Source organism: Salarias fasciatus, chromosome 23, assembly GCF_902148845.1.
Source record: "Salarias fasciatus chromosome 23, fSalaFa1.1, whole genome shotgun sequence".
In the NCBI taxonomy this organism is placed as follows: Eukaryota; Metazoa; Chordata; class Actinopteri; order Blenniiformes; family Blenniidae; genus Salarias; species Salarias fasciatus.
Window position 1 is genome coordinate 16,918,551 of NC_043766.1, and position 19,687 is coordinate 16,938,237.

The 19,687-nt window shown below is 41.6% G+C and overlaps 1 protein-coding gene across 1 annotated transcript in view; it reads right to left on the reverse strand.

Annotated features, from left to right (window-relative positions):
• Positions 1-19,687, reverse strand: part of fbn2b (fibrillin 2b) — a 71,519-nt gene that overhangs the window by 49,398 nt on the left and 2,434 nt on the right. Inside the window, exons 2-6 of the mRNA XM_030083473.1 lie at positions 18,492-18,815; positions 10,521-10,603; positions 10,257-10,358; positions 2,838-2,933; positions 2,450-2,545 (exon numbers count right to left, since the gene is read on the reverse strand). Coding sequence (XP_029939333.1) covers positions 2,450-2,545; positions 2,838-2,933; positions 10,257-10,358; positions 10,521-10,603; positions 18,492-18,670 — 556 coding nt within the window. The 5' untranslated portion in view covers positions 18,671-18,815. The remainder of the gene's footprint in view (positions 1-2,449; positions 2,546-2,837; positions 2,934-10,256; positions 10,359-10,520; positions 10,604-18,491; positions 18,816-19,687) is intronic.

Below are 19,687 nucleotides of genomic sequence, written 5' to 3' on the forward strand. Positions count from 1 at the left end.
AAGCTCACAGTGATGGTTCTACTGGACCTGAGTGCTGCATTTGATACAGTAGACCACCACATTTTAATAAATAGACTGAGTCACCTGGTGGGCCTCTCTGGTACTGTTCTTAACTGGTTCAGTTCTTATCTCACAGATCGATGTTTTTATGTAAGTTTGGATCCTTGTTCCTCAGGAACCCATGAAATTAGGTGTGGGGTTCCCCAAGGTTCAATTTTAGGTCCTATACTTTTTAATCTCTACATGCTTCCACTTGGGGACGTCATCAGGAGACACGGCATCAGTTTCCATAGTTACGCTGACGACACTCAGCTGTACATCGCCGTGTCTCCTGATGACTCAGGGCCAATAGAAACCCTTTTTAACTGTATTTCAGACATCAAGTCATGGATGGCAGTGAATTTCCTACAGCTCAACCAGGACAAGACTGAGGTTTTAGTTATCGGTCCTGAAGGTCAGAGAGAGAAGATTTTACCAAAATTACGGGATTTTAAACCAGAACAATTAGTTAAGAACCTGGGCGTGATTTTTGACTCTGAGCTAAGTTTTATTCCACACATAAAAAACATAACTAAGATTGGATTTTATCATCTTAAGAACATAGCTAGAGTCCGCCCGTTTCTCTCTCAGGCCAGTACAGAGGTGCTAATGCATGCTTTTATCTCCTGTAGATTAGACTACTGTAATGCCTTGCTCTCTGGTCTTCCCAAAAAGAATATTTCAAACTTACAGCTATTACAAAACGCAGCCGCTCGCGTGCTGACGAGGACCAGAGGGCGGGCCCACATTACACCGGTTTTACAGTCGCTGCATTGGCTCCCTGTCCGCTTCAGGATCGATTTTAAGGTTCTCTTATTAGTTTTTAAATGTCTTAACGGCCTTGCGCCTTCTTATTTAGCTGATCTGTTTTTACCCTATCGACCCTCGCGGGCCCTGAGGTCCTCTGGCAGTGCCTTATTGTGTGTTCCTAAAGCCAGAACCAAGACTCATGGTGAGGCGGCTTTTGGCCATTATGGCCCCCGCCTGTGGAACAGCCTGCCAGAGAACCTCAGGACCGCAGAGACTGTTGATATTTTTAAAGGGAGGTTGAAAACACACCTTTTTAATCAGGCTTTTAACTGACCTTTTATAGTCCTCTTATTCCATTCTTATTTATGTAATTTTATTCTATTTTATTATGCACATTCAACTTGTTTTACTTTTTTACTTTATAATCCTATCTTATTATCTTATTTTAATTTTGTGTCATATTTTATTATGTTTTAGCTGTTTAATACCAGTGTTTCCTCAGGGGGGTCCTTCACACCGGGAGTTGGTGCTGGTCCAATGCTGGGGTTACTGTGCCCGGGTACTCTGGTCCTGGCTGGCCTGGGGGCTCCACACTTTGGTGTGCGAGTTCCCATGGTCTGTCGGGGTCGGGGGTCGGGCGCTGGAGCCCCAGTTTTAATTGACCCTCGACTTTCCTTGGTGTGGGGGGCCCCACTGGTGGCGTTTTCCCTAAGATGCTCAGTGCCATGCCATGTCTCCTCTGTTCTGTGTGAATTAATGGTAGAGTGTGAGTGTGAGTGTGAGTGTGAGGGTGAGGGTGAGGGTGAGGGTGAGGGTGAGTGTGAGGGTGAGGGTGAGTGTGAGGGTGAGTGTGTGTGTGTGTGTGGTGCATACTGTTTGATGGCGCGGTTTTTATTCTTTTTGTTTTTATGACTGTTTTTAATGTTCAGCACTTTGCGTTGTTTTTATTAATATGAAAAGTGCTATATAAATAAAATCTGATTTGATTTGATTCTGATTTGATTCCTCAGGTTTGACTCTCGCTGCTGACAGTTTAACAAGTAGGTCTCTGAGCAAGGCACTTGACTCCCAGCTGCTCCCTGGGTGACACAACGAGGCAGCCCAAAGTTCCTAGTGTGTGAAGTTAAAGTTAACTACGAATAGGATGGATTTCATTCCCCCAAAATCAATAGAAACTGGAGCAGGTCAAAGTAGAGCTGAGAAGCTGATTGGCAAAACCAAAGTGACTCTTTTAAAGAACATGGTAATTAAAGTTTTAATGTTTGTCGTTATTCATCATTCAAAAGTGTGCTGGTATTCAGGGTAAATTAACAAGTTGGACTTTTGTCTTGTGACTCATTTTTTCTCATTGCTGGGATTGGTACTGATTCAACACTATGATTAATGACGAGAAACACTCCACAGTTAAGAAGTGAGTAAACTTCTACCAGCAGGGATGAACATTCCCGTATGATTTCCTGTTAAACCAAATATGACAAAAACACGACTCATGGCTGTGTCTTTATCGGTACAATGATTCAAGCCTTTTTTTCTTGTTTCTCTTCTGGAATCCTACAATGGAACTTGTACTAGAGGGGCTTTTATACACCTGTGGTCACATAAAAAACTATGTAGGATCAAAACACAGATCATAAACATCATAATGTGGAGGAGCTCTCACCTCTCTCGCACTGCGGGCCAGTGAAACCATAGACACAGGCACATCTGTTGGGTCCGATGCAGCGTCCACCGTTCTGGCAGCCGTTCTCACAAACAGCTATCAGACAAAAATGGAAGAGGGAGAAAAAAGAACATGATTCACTCAAAATTTGTTAGTTAATAAACTCCATATTTATTGGCCACGGAAATAGCAAAACAGCACTTTTCCTTTCATAGTGTGTAACTCATTTCTATATAATTTTATATTTGATAATATTTATCTCTCATACTTCTATAGCAGAAGTGTTGCATCGACACGGTGTTAATTGTTTTCTTGGTGCATGAACATCGCATTGTTACTGATGCATAAAAGGTCCAAATTTAAACATTTCCATCCAGTTTTTACTTACGTTGTCCACAATGGCTGCCAGTGTATCCCTTTGGACAGGAGCAGGCGTCCTCTGCACAGCTGCCTCCATTCATACACCTGACGTTACAGGACTGAACTGTAAGAAAGACACAGTGTTCAGTAAATCATCGCTCAGAAAGAACATTACAAGTAATGGCACTATAATAAATTAATACAGCTTCATTGCTAAAGTTCCACTTTTGAGCTAATCCAGGATTTGTAAAATGTTTTTAATTTTTCTTGAAGTTTTAGATCGACAGGAAAAACTCAGGAACCCACAGGCCACAGAGGCAGGGTTAATCATGCAGACAATAAGTTAAGCCAGCTGTATGCTACACTTAATCAGCCAGGAATTTGCTGAAAGTAGAGGAAAACTGTTTGAGGAAGTCTTCGGAAGAGGATGAAGAGAGGCCAGGTACAACAGGAAAAATAAAAGTGATATATAATAGGGTGCACAGGGCAGTAAGGTGAAAGATGTTTTGTGTGCGTCACGCTGAAGGAATGAAGCCCATAGAATGAGAAGCCTTCAAGCTTGGAAGACAGTCCTGTTCAAATGATAAGGTCAATATAACAATGTTAAATGTGTAAATGCATCGTCTGAAAGTCTGACTAATTGACCTTCCTGGCTGTCAAGCATCTTTCTGCTGAGTCACCTTTAAACCACACATAGGAGGAACAAAAGCCTCAGTAGCAACGGATGTTAAAGATCTTTTTCTTCATTGTAGCTTAAAAGTTTTTATTATTGACCTTCAGTCTCCTTCTGTTTTCCCTGCTTCCTTCTTCTATTTTTTCCTCTAACCTCTGGACCCTTCAAGCTCTTCTGTCTATATCCTAATTGCAAGTTCAACATTAATTTCCTCTATAGCTGCTGTCTCTTTCTTCTCCATCTGCCTGTTTATGTCTCTTTCGCTATTTAAAATTTCTGGCATGCAGAACTGTGCAGCACAGGGGAAATGACTGAGCTTCCCTGTAGCTCAGTTTGTTTAATGAGACTTTCTGAGTTTGCACACTTGCCAACGGGAGACATTTCAGTCACGATAATCCACCCACTTATTTTGACTGTACATAAACAAACTAAATACAACTTTTGTGAGTCATCTTGAGTTAACGCACTTGAAAGTAGCTTTCATTGTGATTATCCACGTCTGTCTTACAGGCAGATTACACGAGGACTGACTTACATGTGTCTTAGAACTCAACCGAGTGTTGTTTAGTGAATGCAAGGCAAAAATCCACTTCACTGAAACGGTCAACCAAGACTTGATTTTTTCCACATATTTATTGAATCTAGAAGTCTAGAAGGAATTCCAGTTAACTTTCTCATGTGCAGCACTTGGCAGTCTCCAGCTACAGAATTGGCAGGGAGCGCTCTGGTCTGGATTGTGCCTCCAGGCGACATATGATCATAAATTAAAAGAAAGAAGTTTTGGACTCTGGGGCAGTTCGGTTTACAGGTTAGTCTCACTCTTCCCGCTATTTCTAGCTCACTCTGAGGAGTTATGTGTCAGGATTTCCCCCAATTTCAAATGTAGCCTTAAGTGAAAAAAAGGTTACCCCAGCACACTCTTTACTTTTTTTTTCACTTAAAGCCAATAATAGGAGCTCTGATGTGAAACATGGCTAAGGACTGCAGTAAGTGATTAGTTTTTCCTAAGAAAAAAGCTCTTCCAGGCAGCTACAACTAACACTACCCAAACATTGAGGGCAACTTAGGTTAGCTCACCCATAATTCGACCAGTACCCCCTCCCCAGAAAACTATTTCTAAATAGGTCAATGAAACAGTCTTTGGGTGTAGATGAAAACCATAGCAAGAAGTTCCCTGAACCAAGACTGAAGGATGAAGAGACAGACGGAAAGACACTGACGGTAAAACTTATTGTTTATAATGTTTTCTCTGTAACATGAACTACTTCAACACTAGCTTGACGCTCCATCACTTTCAAGTCAAGAGGGACATTTTGCCCCAGTGACCCATGCCTGGAAAGCAAAAGGGTAGTGTGTGTGTGTGTGGGAATCTATAATTATTCACACACATGTCATGGGAATCTTCCATATGGGGACATAATTCAAGTTCCCATCAGGGGAAGTTTTTAGGTCAAACTAAGTTTACTTTTAAATCGAATGTCAGGTTGAAGTAGACAAATGAAGCAAACGTGTGTCTGCCGACCTGTATCTATTACTGCTGTGGGGACTGCAGTAAGTTTCCTTCTCCAGATCACGTGGGCCTCACATCGTTGAGGCCATGAAGATCGAGTCATCATGAGTTAAAACATGTTTTAAGACTTCAGCTATGATTATGGAACAATAAAGTAAAAGCAACAGCAGCTAAGGTCCAAATAAGTCTGCAGGGAAATGATTGCAAGTCAATGCAATGTCCCCCAAAGGCAACTGACTGCAGGTATCTTCCATACGCTGTGCAAAAGGAGCTGGGTGTAGCATAGCGGCAGCACAATGCACCTCTGTACTCTGGTAGTGTTGTCGGTGAGCTGTTCACATCTGGGTTTTTTTTTTTTTTTTTTTTACGAGAAAGAGTGAACACAGGAAGTGCCGGCCTGTGTGTGAGTGCGTGTGTCGGAGCATGTGCGTCTTATGGAAAACTGAGGAGCTTTATAGCTGTGTTTTGTCCTGACTTACACATGCCCAAGAGACCAGTAACAAAGTGAGTCTCAATTTCAGGCGGGATCGACAAAGAAGGGGGAAATGGAAACAGTATAAATCTAAAGAAATTGAGCTTTAGGTCATAAGACATCTTTGAATTAAGGAGGCAACAATTTGGATTTTTTTTTTTCAATGGGTATTTCAAGAAATCATAATTCATTTCATTGCTCAATGGGGCTTTGAAATCATGGCGTCACCTGTTACAAGTACGAGGCTGTAGAGGAGATGTGAGGATAACTAGTGGTTATCAGTGCTGGAATGCTTTCTTGTGAATTGCAAAAACGTAAACTCCTGACATCTAACTCTGTACCTACATAGATATAGATGAGCCACAAGTAAAGGCCCTTGCTGAAGACAATGTCTTCAAAATCTGGCTTCATTTCACAAGTATGTAATGTCTGGGGGTGAGGATTTGAACACAAGCTGTATTTGAAATGTCTTTTCATAAAACATGCACTAAATTCCAGGAATTATTCCAAAAACTCCATGTATACGATACTCAAAGGGCTTCCCTCCGGAGTAAAACATCCATGCATTAAAAGGATTACGGTATGCATGTCTGTGTGTCTCAGTGAAAGGAGCACTGTGGGGATATACAGAATTAAAAGACGCTAATATGATATGAGCCAAACACCAAACGTTCCCTTGAAAATGAGCGATAGTGAAACTTTGGTTCCTGATACAGAACCTTCTCTGGTAATTGATAAATCGGACAAAAGATCAAAATTGATACTGATGGTTGTAAGAAAATAAATTCAATGATTTTATCATCTCCACATTTGATTCAAGGAGAGACGGTCGGTTATCCTCTTTCAGCAAAGATCATTATGCGATTCACTTACATCATGAGTTTTCCAGGACAATTAGACCAATTTATTTGATTAACTAATTTTCTTACCTCATACTTAACAGGACCAAATAGAGTTTTGTGGTCGGGGTGGACTATGTTGAGGCAGCATGGTTTCTAATTAAAAGGACCCCTCTCTGGCTTTCCCAGGGCTCACTACGGCTGCTGGTCAATCACCAGTCTAAGACTGTCAGTCGACAGACAGCTGTTTCTCAGCATTAGGGAGAGAACATCCCTGGTAATGATTTTGTAATTATGGTTATGGGAAGACAAGGTAATAAAGACAACCCTGTACAATTCTCAGCACAGCTGCTACCCTAAACTGTGGTTTATTACAAGGGTGACTTACAGAGTGAACCTTTTGGTCTGGGAAGTGACACGAAAACTTCAGGTTATCAGTAAATATGACTCATACCATTATAAAGCCACTTTGGCTTTGCAAGGGTTTAAGTTTTTTGGGAAATGTGCTCACTTCCAAAAGCCTGCCAGGCCTTCAACAGAAACATGTGGCTGAATTGTTCATTGGCAAAAAGCGAGCGTTCCAGGAAGAGTCATTAGAAAAAAATTATAGTCCACCATCTGTGTGGCTACAAGAATAATCACTGACATGTAGATTACATGCAGAAAGTCACAAATGTGTTGCTGATTTATTTAAACTCTGCATTCCACAGTCAAGACGTGAGATATAAAGATTCTATCTATAACAAGCCAAGCAATCTACAGCAAAACAAGGTGTAAAAATCAGGCTATACATTTAGGTCAGGAAATCGGTGTTTCAGAATGGATTGCCATAGAACAGCAATTTGTTTTCAACTGCAATGACTTATCCAGTTAAATAGTGGATGATTGCCAAAAGCTGAATCTGGAAGGTAATAGCATTTCAAGAGACAAGATCTACAACGATGGTGTTTGCCTTCCCTTGGCATGGCCTGAAGCCTCTAATACTGAGAATGCTGTGAAAACAGTTTTGGCTAACTAACGTGTTGAAAGTCACCAAAAGCAGTGAGGTTGCCTCAGAGGGAATTCTAATAAAAACAAAGTTTTATAACCAAATACCAGTGAAGCAAAGACAATTTAAAACATCCAGCCACAGCATCCATGGTAGTTTGGAAATAGTCACACTTGGCAGGATGAGAAGCTTTACAGACGCTCCAAACAGATTAAGAGGTTTTAATTTTATGTTGAAAGCCAGTAATTGACAGATGGCATTAAACCAAACAGTGAAACAACACAAGAGCTTCTAAAGCATGTTAAAACAATTGGATGAATGATCTAAACTTTCAGATATTTATTATAGCCAATAGAAAAACTTTAAAGTACCAACAGTCAATAGTTAATTGTAGCACTTTAACATCATCTTTGAATGAACTGACATAGTTGGAGTTCCTGTGCTGTTTGTAAACTTGCAGAAGTGAATACCAGCTGAGGAAAGCTGAGAATTGCAGGAAGCAGCCACCATTTCAGCCTTGGTCTGCTGAGCTCTCACAATAATTTATCACTTCACTTTCAGGGGTCATTTAAGCTCCAAAGGAACATGACTTCATAGCTCTTTCCAAAGCTCTGACTCTGCAGGACGTCTCAGGCTGTCCTGGAGGGCAGCTTCTCCCCACCTCACCTCCATGGACTTACATATGGCTGGAGCGGATCCTGTTTTACACCTCTAGGTCATAGACAAGTGATACTCGCTGTGTGTGTGTGTGTGTGTGTGTGTGTGTGTGTGTGTTTGTGTGTGTGTGTGTGTGTGTACACCTCCGTTCAAGTGAACATATCTGTGTGTTAGTGGGTTTAGAGGAATGTGAGCATGTGTAAAGGGTCTGGCAGGGGCCAGGCGTGACTGATGAGCTGACATTGGCCTACTAAAGCAGTGAAGCTGAACACATTGCACGCTACTTAACACACACATTGACACACACAGTGCATGCTCCCAAAGTGGTGCTTAACAACAACAGTTTTGGTATGTCCTGTACACATTAACTGTGTATTCAAACCGTGCACACACTGCAGTAATCTCACAAACACAAATGTGATTTCACACAGCATGCATGCTCACTGAAACACTTTGCTCCACTCCAAACACACACATCCTGAGTGGTCTGCAACTAAGCCCAGTAGACTAAGCTGTGGCAGCCAGACTCTTGACTTTAATCCTGACAAACCCTGTGACCTAAAGGCTGTGCCGGAGGCCTGGGAGTTACTACATTACTATTACAATGGCTACAGTACTTTTCTGGCTGTTGCAGGAGAAAGGTGGGACAACTTTTGGATTGCAGCCTAGCAGTTGGAGGCAAAGACACTGAATCTGCTCAGTGTAGCAGACAACATGTCATCAGCAGTTTGAGCCGCTTGGCAGCATCGCAGTTGAGGGAAGTGAAGCTCAAAGCCCTTCTGAAGTACATAAAAAATATGTTGTCATTAATAAATCTGACTTAGCGGAGATCACTGCTGGTGCTCATGTACAGAAATTATTCAGATGAGGTGATAACAGGCCAAGTGCTTTCCATCAAAAAGCTTCAGTTTGAAGAGAACTTCCTTAATCCACTCTACAGTTCTTCTGTTTCACATTCATACATTTTCTCAAACCAAGAACCTCTCAAAGCAGTGCCACTGCTAAGGCAGGCCTTAGCACTTTACAGTAAGAATCTAAAGTAAGCTTCTTTGGTTTTGGAATTTCCTGCCACTTTGTATATAAGGTTATGGTATTTCAGTTATGGTTTTTGGATTTGAGTTGTACTTTTGCTATTTTACACATTCATGCCTGTTTTGTGTACCTAATTGAAACAAACTGTAATGTGGAAAGAGAAAAATAAGGTAATGTGTCATTTTTCAGGGGTTGCATGCAGAACTCTGTCACAGAGGAAAGTTTCGAAATTACCACTTTTCCCTGGAAAGAGGTGTTGGTTGGTAAACCCAGGTTTACACTTGCACAACTTTTTGCCACGATGTTGTCGTGGCAAGGCGCGCCAATCTGGAGTCACGAACTGGCAGGCTCCCGCACTGTTCAAGACTAGTTCACAAATAGTTCACGAATGCGCACAAATGCGCGCCCGTCAGTATCACGAACTGGCATGATGCATTCACGCATAGTTTGCGCATAGTTTACGTGCTTCCCGCATTGGCACGACGTGGTTGCGCAATTCGGCACGCCATATAAAAAGGGGGCTTCCCCAACCCCGGGTCCTTTTTGGATTTGCTGTGGTGCCATGTGCCATGCCACGACTGGCACGCATCCTCCTGCATTCTCCCGACGAGTTCACGAGGCATTCACGGACAGTTGGCGCATAGTTCACGGCCCGAAATGTCCAAAATTTTGAACATTTCAAAATTCTCGTCCCGACATGGCACGCAGTCACGACAGGTTTACGCAGACTTCACGCCACTTTACGAGTAGTTTGCTACTCGATTCGTGCCAATGCGTGCCACAGAATCGTGCAAGTGGAAACTTGGCTTAACTCTGTTATATTCTCACAGGTTTATGCAAATTTTATCACCGTGTTAACTGTCTTCATGCAGTGCTCACATTCTGTTACACACACACACACACACATACATATATGATTGTGATCAAAGCCAGTAAATTCACTGTTAAAGACTTGAAGATATACAGTTAGCATTTAGGACATGGGAAATCAGAGGTCTGTAATTTTTGATACCAGAAGCTTTTACTCTCGTCAAACTTTTGGGTATAAATCAGGTGCTCATCAAAGAAATTAGCAGTTTGTACAATTAACAGTTTGGTTCTCAAAAGAGAAATGTTTCTGTGCTAAAGAAAGAGCCACAGCTTGTCCCTGATGCGTGTGGGAACTCAAACTAATGCAATGTAATGGTTTCAGTCAAGCAGCCTCCACCACTTTAATTTGACTCCCAGTGCCAGTATCTTCTGTTGGGGATGATGTTTGATAAATGATTTCACTGACCTCCTGCTCCTGCTCCGCAGCTGGGAGACAGTTGTCCATTGGAACAGGTACACATGTTGGGTCTGGAACAGAAGCCATCGCCACACGAGTTCCTACAAATTGCTGAGAAGAGAAAGAAGAAGGAAGAGAGCAGCTATTTATTCTGAATTCTCATCTTTGGTACCTTGCACAAATAGAACTACGCTGTGAATAGTTGTTATCTTCACCACTGAACTTTGCACTACAGTAAAGTGTCAGAGAGGATGTAAGGATGGAGGAACTTACGAACAATACACTGGTTCCCCCCAGGCAGAGTCTTCCAGCCTGGACAGCAGTATGAATGGAAGCGAGAGCCACACACATTGGGCCTGAGAGAGAAACAAGAAAGAGCAAACAAATTCACTACCCACCCAGACCGCCAAATAATAATTCAGTAAAATCTCTAAACAAATAGACACAGCTAAGAGATGTTTTCTGATCTGCTCAAGACGTGCGTGTTCTATGGTTTCGCAATAAAGAAAACAAACTGATACAAACGACGCCACTTCCAATGATGGATGGAGGTATTTTGTTGAGTTAAAAGGACAGGAAATCCAGGGGGGCAACAACACAAAGAGTAATATTTTGTTTTCTTTCAGTGCTGACCCTTAATCTCAGAGCGACATAAAGTTCTCCTCATTCTCAAGTCCTCTCCTCCGGCTGTCCTGTTTTCTGGAAAATACCCAATACTGCACCCCAACACAACCCAGCCCGCTCAGTCAGGCTTCCCTGGTGGGAAGCTGGCAGCAAACTTTGACCCTGGCTGACAGATGTAAGAGTCATCACAGCGCACGGAGAGCTCCAATGGCCAGACAGGTTAGCCACAACGTTTTCCTCTGAGGAAATGGCTAAACCACATCTAGAGATGACTGACTGCGCTCACACACGCACAAACACACTCAGGCCCCTGCAGTAGGAATGGAGTCTGCAGCTACTTTACAAGCTGACGTGAAAGACAGAACTTTTTGGCATCCATGAATAATTACAACCCCAAACATTTTCTTTGGGTTTAATTGAAAAACTCCAACATGTCTCAGTGCCACACTCTTGTGCTGTAACAAGAAGACATATGCATTCAATTGAAGTATGTTGAACTATGGGCTTCCAATTATGTAGCTGAACTAATAGTACAGTGGTTATCTTTCAAGGTATATTATAATGGGTCTTTTACTCACTTGTGCTGGTGTCTAGATGTTTGCATTTTCTGATGCCATGACAAAGAACTGTAATTGGGAAAGGAGTCTGAACTCCATGCCCGTGATAATTTGTTACTGGATTTCAACTCCATTGAGAAATTTCAGAAACCCACTGTTTTGTAATTCTGGCCAATGACTGGTAAATCAGGCTCATTAAAGAAAACTGGCCAAGTTCCCATGATGTAGTTCAACAGCACCTCTTACTCGACTTTTTCTTCCACTGAAACATAATTTTCTACATTCTGAAAGTAACTCAGTCTTTCTGAGAAAACCTTCTTAAGACCTTATTCTCAGTAATCCATGAGGTGAGGTACACCGCCCAGAAACTTAACTATATATTAGTGGCGTGACTGTTCAATTTGAAGCTTTTACAATGTTCAGAGGTTAAAGCTTTCTCAACTTTTACTCAGCTGCTCTGAACCAGATCATTTCTTTACAAAATTAGATGCCAAATGGCTACAGATGTTCAAATAAATGGAGAATTATACTCATCACATTAAAAAAAAACAAAACAAAAACAGAATCTCTTCCATTTACAAATGAGGAATTTAAGAAAGTGAAGAAGCAATTTCAAATAGTTGCAAAGGTGGAATCAACCAAGATCAATGACACAACTTTTGCTTTTGAATGCATTTTGTTACAGGTAATATAATGTATAATTTAAAGATACAGTACAAAGTTGAACAAGAACAAGGCTACAAGCTTAGTTTAGCACCAAGACTGGAAATGAAGGAACCAGCTGGCTTGGCTTGGTCTAAAACTTACATACCAGTGTCTTGAAAACGGAGCCACTGACATATTATATGACTGAATTCGCTTCGGCCAACAAAACACAAAACAAATGTAGATAATATGCTGAATATGCAATCACAATATCAGGAATAAAGGTCCAGATATGAAGTTGGGAATTTAGTGTTTAGTGCCAGATGAAGTTCTTCCTGTGGAACAGATGACCCTCCTCACTACGGAGTGTCTGTGGTAACCTCAGGCCGTCACCCACCCCACCAGATGACAGCTGGGGTTTGAATCCCTGATGGATGGAGAGCAGAACACACCTCCAATCACATTAACAGATGGCATAAGGAGAAGGGGCAGACAAACAGGTGGGCAGGCAGACAGGAGGTATTCATTTAGACAAAAATATTAGGGATAAAAAGAAAAGGGGGCAAACATAACACGAGGGACTTCTTTCGGGACCTTGCAGACACTAAAATGTGAACGTTGGTTTTAGAGAGAAAGTGTGAAAAGAGTGAGAGGCGATTAGGAGGCTGGGTGGGGGGTGGGAAAGGAACTAGAGATCAGTGGGAGAGAAAGCAAAAACAAGTCTATGTTGAGAAAAGAAGGAAGCAGAAGGAGGAGTGGGAGCAGAAAACAGAGATATGGAAACGAGGCAGAAAGCAGCATAAGCAAGAAGAGGCCAGACCCTTGGCGGGGGTTGAGTTTCCGGGGCAAACACACACACACACACACACACACACACACACACCACACACACACACACACACACACACACACACACACACACACACACACACACACACACACACACACACACACACACACACACACACACACACACACACACACACACACACAAACACACACACAGAAAAAAAAAAACTTCAGAAATTGACATTCCAAACCTTAATGGGCAGGCAACGCAAAAATCTACACTGATCTATTTCGCCATGCAGCAGTGAAGCTAAAGACCTGCGGATGTCAATATATGAAAGATTATAAGGGCCTGACCCTGAGGTCAGAAACTTTGGTTTGTTTTTCTTCCACTGGTGCTCGCTCTCGGTCTTTCTCAGGGAAGTTCTTGGTCTCCATCACAGAGAAGAGGCTTCGAAGGGTGAAACGAAGAGAAACCGAATGAAAAGCAGACGTAAGGAAGGAGTTTAGGCCCTGGGGCTTTTCCTTAATATTGAAATGTCCAACTGTTCTCAGGGCTCAATTTAAAGAAGATTAGATCTTTGTGGTGATGTCGCAACACTTGAAGTTTCCTTCAGCCCATGATCGCTCAATAATTGCCATTAACAGTTAAATAAAGAGAGAAAGACGCCGCCACCTTATCCAGAAGTAATGAGCGGAGAAATGACACTGAATTCACCATTAGAAGTGATTACAGGACCACAAATTACTGTAAATGAAACACAAATAGTGAAACAGCACTTTACATGCCACAACAAGGCCTGCTGAGTGTCTTGTTTTGAGGGTTAAAACAATCATCACTGCCGAGACAAAAAAAAAAAAAACAAAGGTCAAACGTCCCTCAGCCGTGCTGACCCTCAAACTGCAGGTCCCCAAAACTCAAAATCAAGATTTGACATGATGCACCACTTGGAGTAAATCTAAATAACAGATAAGAAATTGTTTTTTTTCCAGATTTAACTGAGCATTAAAAATAAAAATGAGATTATTTACAAGAACCAGACAGAAATATACAAAATGAGATTGGACACTAACAAAATACAATATTAAAGTATCCAAAACAGATACATATATGACCAATATTTGTTCATGAACAGATTGTTTCAAGTTAATAGTAAATAGACAAAATTATTTAAATGTGCAGAAAACAAATGAAGAACGTGTATATTATAAGAGATTTATCAAAAGTGATTGTAATCTTAAATTTGGTTTCTGTTGTAGCTACTTCAAGCTCATTTAGCAAAAAAGAACAAAATAAGAAGTTGTAAAAACAAACAAACAAACAAGATTTTGACCCAAGGGTGCTTTTCACACAGGAATAAGCAAGGTCAAAAGTTAAGGCAGTTCAAAGCAGCCAGTCTTGACTGACCTATAAGGAGCACTGGGAAAACCACGACAGTTTGCTTCCATTAACCCGGTAGAAACCCGCAGTTGCCGGAGATCCAGGTCAGGTGTCTGTGCCCATGTGTGTTTCAGTGAACTGATCACAAGTCACAAATCATCTACCTGATATGTGACCACTGCTCATAAAAGCATTCATGTGTTATGGAGTTCAGCAACACCTGGGCGCTCGGCTCAGGAAAAGAGATGAAACAGGCATGTAGAGCATAAAAAAACAGAGATTACACTGTACTTCAAGACAAGGCAGATTAGTATTGACCATTGATGGAAACTTCATTTCAGGTACTTGTAGGGCATCAGTTTGATATTTGCAAGAAAGATCATTTTGGAGCAATGTAAGAGTTTTTTTTTTCAACTAATATTCATTAAATGGGTATGGAATAGGTGGAAAAATATAATAAAGACAAACAGAAAAGAAAAAAGTAATAAGAAGAACAGAGGGCCCAAATATGATTGTGCACTCACTGTATTAAACGTTTTTGAATAACATTTTGACTCATTCAGAAATCCTACATGATAACAATAACAAATGTATGTATTAGTGAGGGAAGCACAGTGCTGCAGTGAATCTCTCTTGCCTCATAGCATGGATGTAAAGTGTGTTTCTGTGTGGAGTTTGCATGTTCTCCTTGTTCTCCCTACTGCCTGTAGGTGTGAGTGTGAGGGGTTGTCAGTGTCCAGAGTATGCCCATAGTTAGCTGATGGATGGACGGACGGACGGACGGACGGACGGATGGATGGATGGATGGATGAGTGAGAGGGCTCACTCAATTAATAAAACAAGTGAGACAGTTGAATCAGTGGGGAGCTTTGGCACTAGATTTGAAAGTGAGGTGAGGTGAGGTGAGTGATAGAAGTGAGATTAAATTGAGACCTACAGAGGATCAGGAGAGATTAATCTCTCGTATGATGTATGCATATGGTTTCTCTTACTGTTCTGACAAGATAAACAGAAAAAGTTTCAGCACAGTGACTTCCACTCTGGTCTACCACGTAAACCCTTGAGGGGATTTTTTTATTTTTCTGTTCGAATTGAAGTAGATGTATTTCTGAACTGAGCTGATTTGACACATTTGTTATCAGACACAGCAACATGTTAAGCATTAATCACAGACTGCATGTAAATCAGCTGTCCCAGATAATCGTGTTGGTACATTTCACTTTAAGCCTGTATAAATGCACACGTCTAGGAAACCCTGAAATGGCAGCTATTGCTCATAAAACAGAGGAAACCTGGTACTTTCTCAGTGATGTCAAAAATTCTTTCTGGGTTTTTTTTTATGGGTTTTTACCCAAAACTCAGCTCCTTTAGATCTGACATCAAGCGATTTCTCCTATGGCATTCAATAGGGGAATTTCTTTTTGACTCTATTTGAGATTAGGCTACCATCAAGGCCTACTATAAATGTAGGGCCCAGTCCAGGCAATCAGGGTGGTACTGGAAAGGTCTGGACTGAATGTAATTCTCTCATTTGAGGCTGATTGTCTGCCAAGTTCACCAGTGTTCAAGATGTTGAGTGTGCAGAGCTGGGTAAACGTGTGCCAAACAGTTGAAATTAGCAAACACACACACAGAAAAGATATTTATCTCTAATGTATAATAAATGTCATTGGACAATAAAAATTCAGCTGGAAAATACCCGCTCTTTGTCTCCTACTTTCCCGCCCTCAGCCTACCAACCAGATAGTCAATCAGTAATTGAGTAAAGCGAGCCAAACAGCCAACCAGCCAGCCTGAGGTCTGATCAGACGCCGCCTGTGAGTGGACCGATGCCAGGGTGCTGTGTGCTGCTGGAGCCAATAAATCAGTCAGTCAGTATCAGACTCAGCGCTACCAAAGACAGACCGGGGGATACAAAGCTCGAGCCAGCAAATAAACACTGCACCCCAGCCCAAGGCCGGCGTAATGACCATCATTAAACTAACTCCATCTCCCACCCACAAAATCTGCGAAACCCACACGGAGTTACTGACAGTTCTCCGTGATGGGTGTAAGAAACAAGCGTGACTTTGCACATATTACAGTTAACTGATGTGAGTGACTTACAATAAGATTCAACAACTCCTTTGAGAGAAAAGTTTGGCCCACAAGAAAGTAATAAACATCCAAAAGACTGATTCATCGCAACTGTGCTTCATTTATCCTCAAAGCTCCAGTCCAGAGGCAGCTAGATGAAACGGGCCCACACGTAGGTGACTAATTTTACCAGATTTCTAAGGATGTGTGATCTATTTTAGTCAACAACTAGAACAGTAACTGGAAGCAAGATTCAACACATGAGGCCGGACTGCTCAACGTACTTCAAAGTTATATTGAGTAACAGTTACCAGGAAACACCTTGTAATCCTATAAAATCCCATAAAAATAATGACGAGTTTGTGGTAGCCCAGAGCCCAGCATGCAAACAGAGCTTTTCACCTTAACTTACCTCGGGTTTTAAAGATGTCCTGTATAATCACATCACCTATTTAATTCTGTATGTGAAACTATCACGGCATGAGCGTTTCATCGCTAGCACAGCACAGTTTCCAAAACTCAGCCATGTAATGGAAAACGTCTGCGAGCCTGTGTTGCTTGTTCCCATGAAACCGCAGACTATTTGATGGAAATAATTCACTGTTGTGTAGAGTCTCGTGATTTCTTGACTCCCTGGTCTGACTGATCACTGCTTGTTCGACAAACTGTGAATCTGATTTATTATGCAGCCACGTCACAAAGTTCCTTGTTTTTGGTTTGATGCCAGTCTTGTGGTTGAATGTGTGGCTCTGTAAACACTTGATGTGTCAGACTCTGTCATAGAGGTAGGCAAAAGATCAAACTCTGACATAAAACATGCTTCATAAAATGTGTCTAAATGCAAGATGAGAATGACTGTCTTTATTTGTAATGGACAGGTTTCCTCTAAATTCAGTGAAATGAGTGACAAGGCAGACACATCTAATATCATTATGCAGCAGGAACTCTCACTAGGCATGTTTTCAGAGAAAACACCAGTTTTGTTACTCCCTTTGCACTACACCTGGCACAATTAATAGGTTGCAATTTAATACAATATACTTTCTCTCTCTCGTTGTCATTAATACTCTCACTTTCTTCATTGTTTTATCTCTCATTTACTATTTCACCCATTTTCTGCCCATCTATTATGTCTTCTGCTGCTTTGTCACCTGGAGCAGTGAAACAAATGCCCCTTTTCATACCTCACTTGGGTGATACGAATACCTCATTTCCTGTGGCTTGGCACTGGGGGAACTATAAGCTGGGACAGATGGGAGTCTGATTGGAATAACTGATGCAGACTGCAAATGGGCTCCAACAAAACATCCTTTGTTTTTTAAGAAGAGGTAAAATTTACAATGAAAACTCTTTGCCGCACTGGCAGATATCACACACACAGGTTCATGGTGTTTGGGAAAGAAAGTGAAAGAGCGGTGCAGCAGAAGAGAGACACAGGAGGGTGGCTGCAGCTGGTAAGAGGTGATGTGATCCCTGAGGTTTATTTCACTGGATACTCCCCACATTTAGACACATAAACAACACCTTTGAAAACATACACACATACGCTCATGTTCATATGTATCTCCCCGCATAGAGAAATATACTCCATGGCCGCCTCAACCTAAAACACCAGGGCCTGACATCTCTCCACAGCAGTCATGAACTACTTTGTCCAGCTTAACTAACACACTTGAGGGAATTTGGGTCACGCTTTCCGCTCATCATCACATCATGAGACGCCATCTATAGAAAGCTGCTTTTCCCCCCTTTCCCATGAAAATGTCGATTTGCCGTAAATACATGTGGATATTTCACTGTGGTAAGCAGCCTGTTAAGGTCAAATACGTGCTGTATTTAAGAAAACAATGTGCTAGTATTCAGCTTCATAATTCGGTATAAGGCGAGCTTGGCCTCGGATCAGAAAGCACAGCAGCTCAAAGAGAGCTGCCAGGAAAACATAGAGGGGAAAGCCATTTATATTTCAAACTTTCTCCAGAGGCAGGTACAAAGATTCTGACTTTTTTATAAAAAAAAAAAAAAAAAAAACAAAAGTTGCACACTTGATTTTCAGCAGTCTTCATGTGCATAACTGTATGATACAATATGGATGATTATACGCACAAAATTGTCAAATGCATTGATGCGGCATAAAGATTTTACACAGACAGAGACGCACACATAGATTCTCACCCTCTCAGTGTCTCCTGGCCTCGACGCCGAACCCGCTGCACCTCCCTCTGGTCCACGCTGCCCGTGAAGCGGCTAGCTTGGTATGGTCCATTCCCAGTTTGAGCACCAGCTAAGTGAACTGCCCCAAGACACACCGCCGCCCATCCCAGTAGCACCTGAGCCAGCTTCCCTGATCCCATTGGTCGGCCTGGCTTTCCCTCCAACCAAATCACCCCAGTGCCACCGTTCACTCTCTGACTCTCGATTCACCTTATGGACCCAGACTGAGCAGAGGGATCTCCAGCTGGAGTCGGACCCAGTCTTGAAGTGCACTCCAGAGCAGGGCTGGACAGAAAAAGAACAGAGATCAAAGTCATGAAACACGTCACGCCGATTCATATCAAACTTTGGCTCATTCAACACAACACACACTCTTAATCAAATGTTTCTGCAAACCAGAGGACCTCGCATGCCCTCACCAAGTGATTCTCTGAATGAATCATAAACTGAATATCTTCAGCATGACTCAAGATTAGAAAGTGGATTTTGGTAACACAATTTTTCCCCATAAAACTGTGTCAATGATGCCAACAATGTTTTTTTTTTTTTTTTTTTGGTAGAGTTGGTGTATGTTGCATGTTTCAACCTCCTTAATAAAACGTTCTAATAGATTTATCACTGATGTTCCTGGATTAGAATATAACCGAGGCTTTTCCTAATCCATAAGCAATTCAACAGATCCCGGTTTCTGTTACTTTCACCTAAATTTTTATTTAACTGTTGTTTTTAGCAAAAACTTTCCCACCAAGGTTTTGATCACTGTTATGCATGATGGTATGATTTAGCTTGATGGCATCAGGTAAATTAATTGAATTTCTACTTGCTGGCAAGTGTAGCACTGTAATCTGAAAAACAGCTCTCCCAAAGATCACTGCCGTGACAAATCAAATAATTTTTAAAATCCCGTACCTTTTCCAAGCTGAAGAACATTACGGAGAACCACACAATTCCTCTGTAAAATGGATTGCAATTTAATTAGCTTATTTTTAATGTGATTTTTCCCTTTTTTACTTTTTGAGGTGAGGGTTTACTTGCTTGGTGATCGCATTAAAAGAGAAAAGAGAAAACATATGAGTCCAGGAATGAATAAAGAAGTGCATTCACTAAAACAGAAGAGGCTAAAATCTTGACTTTTAGCAATCTGTTTTCACTAGACA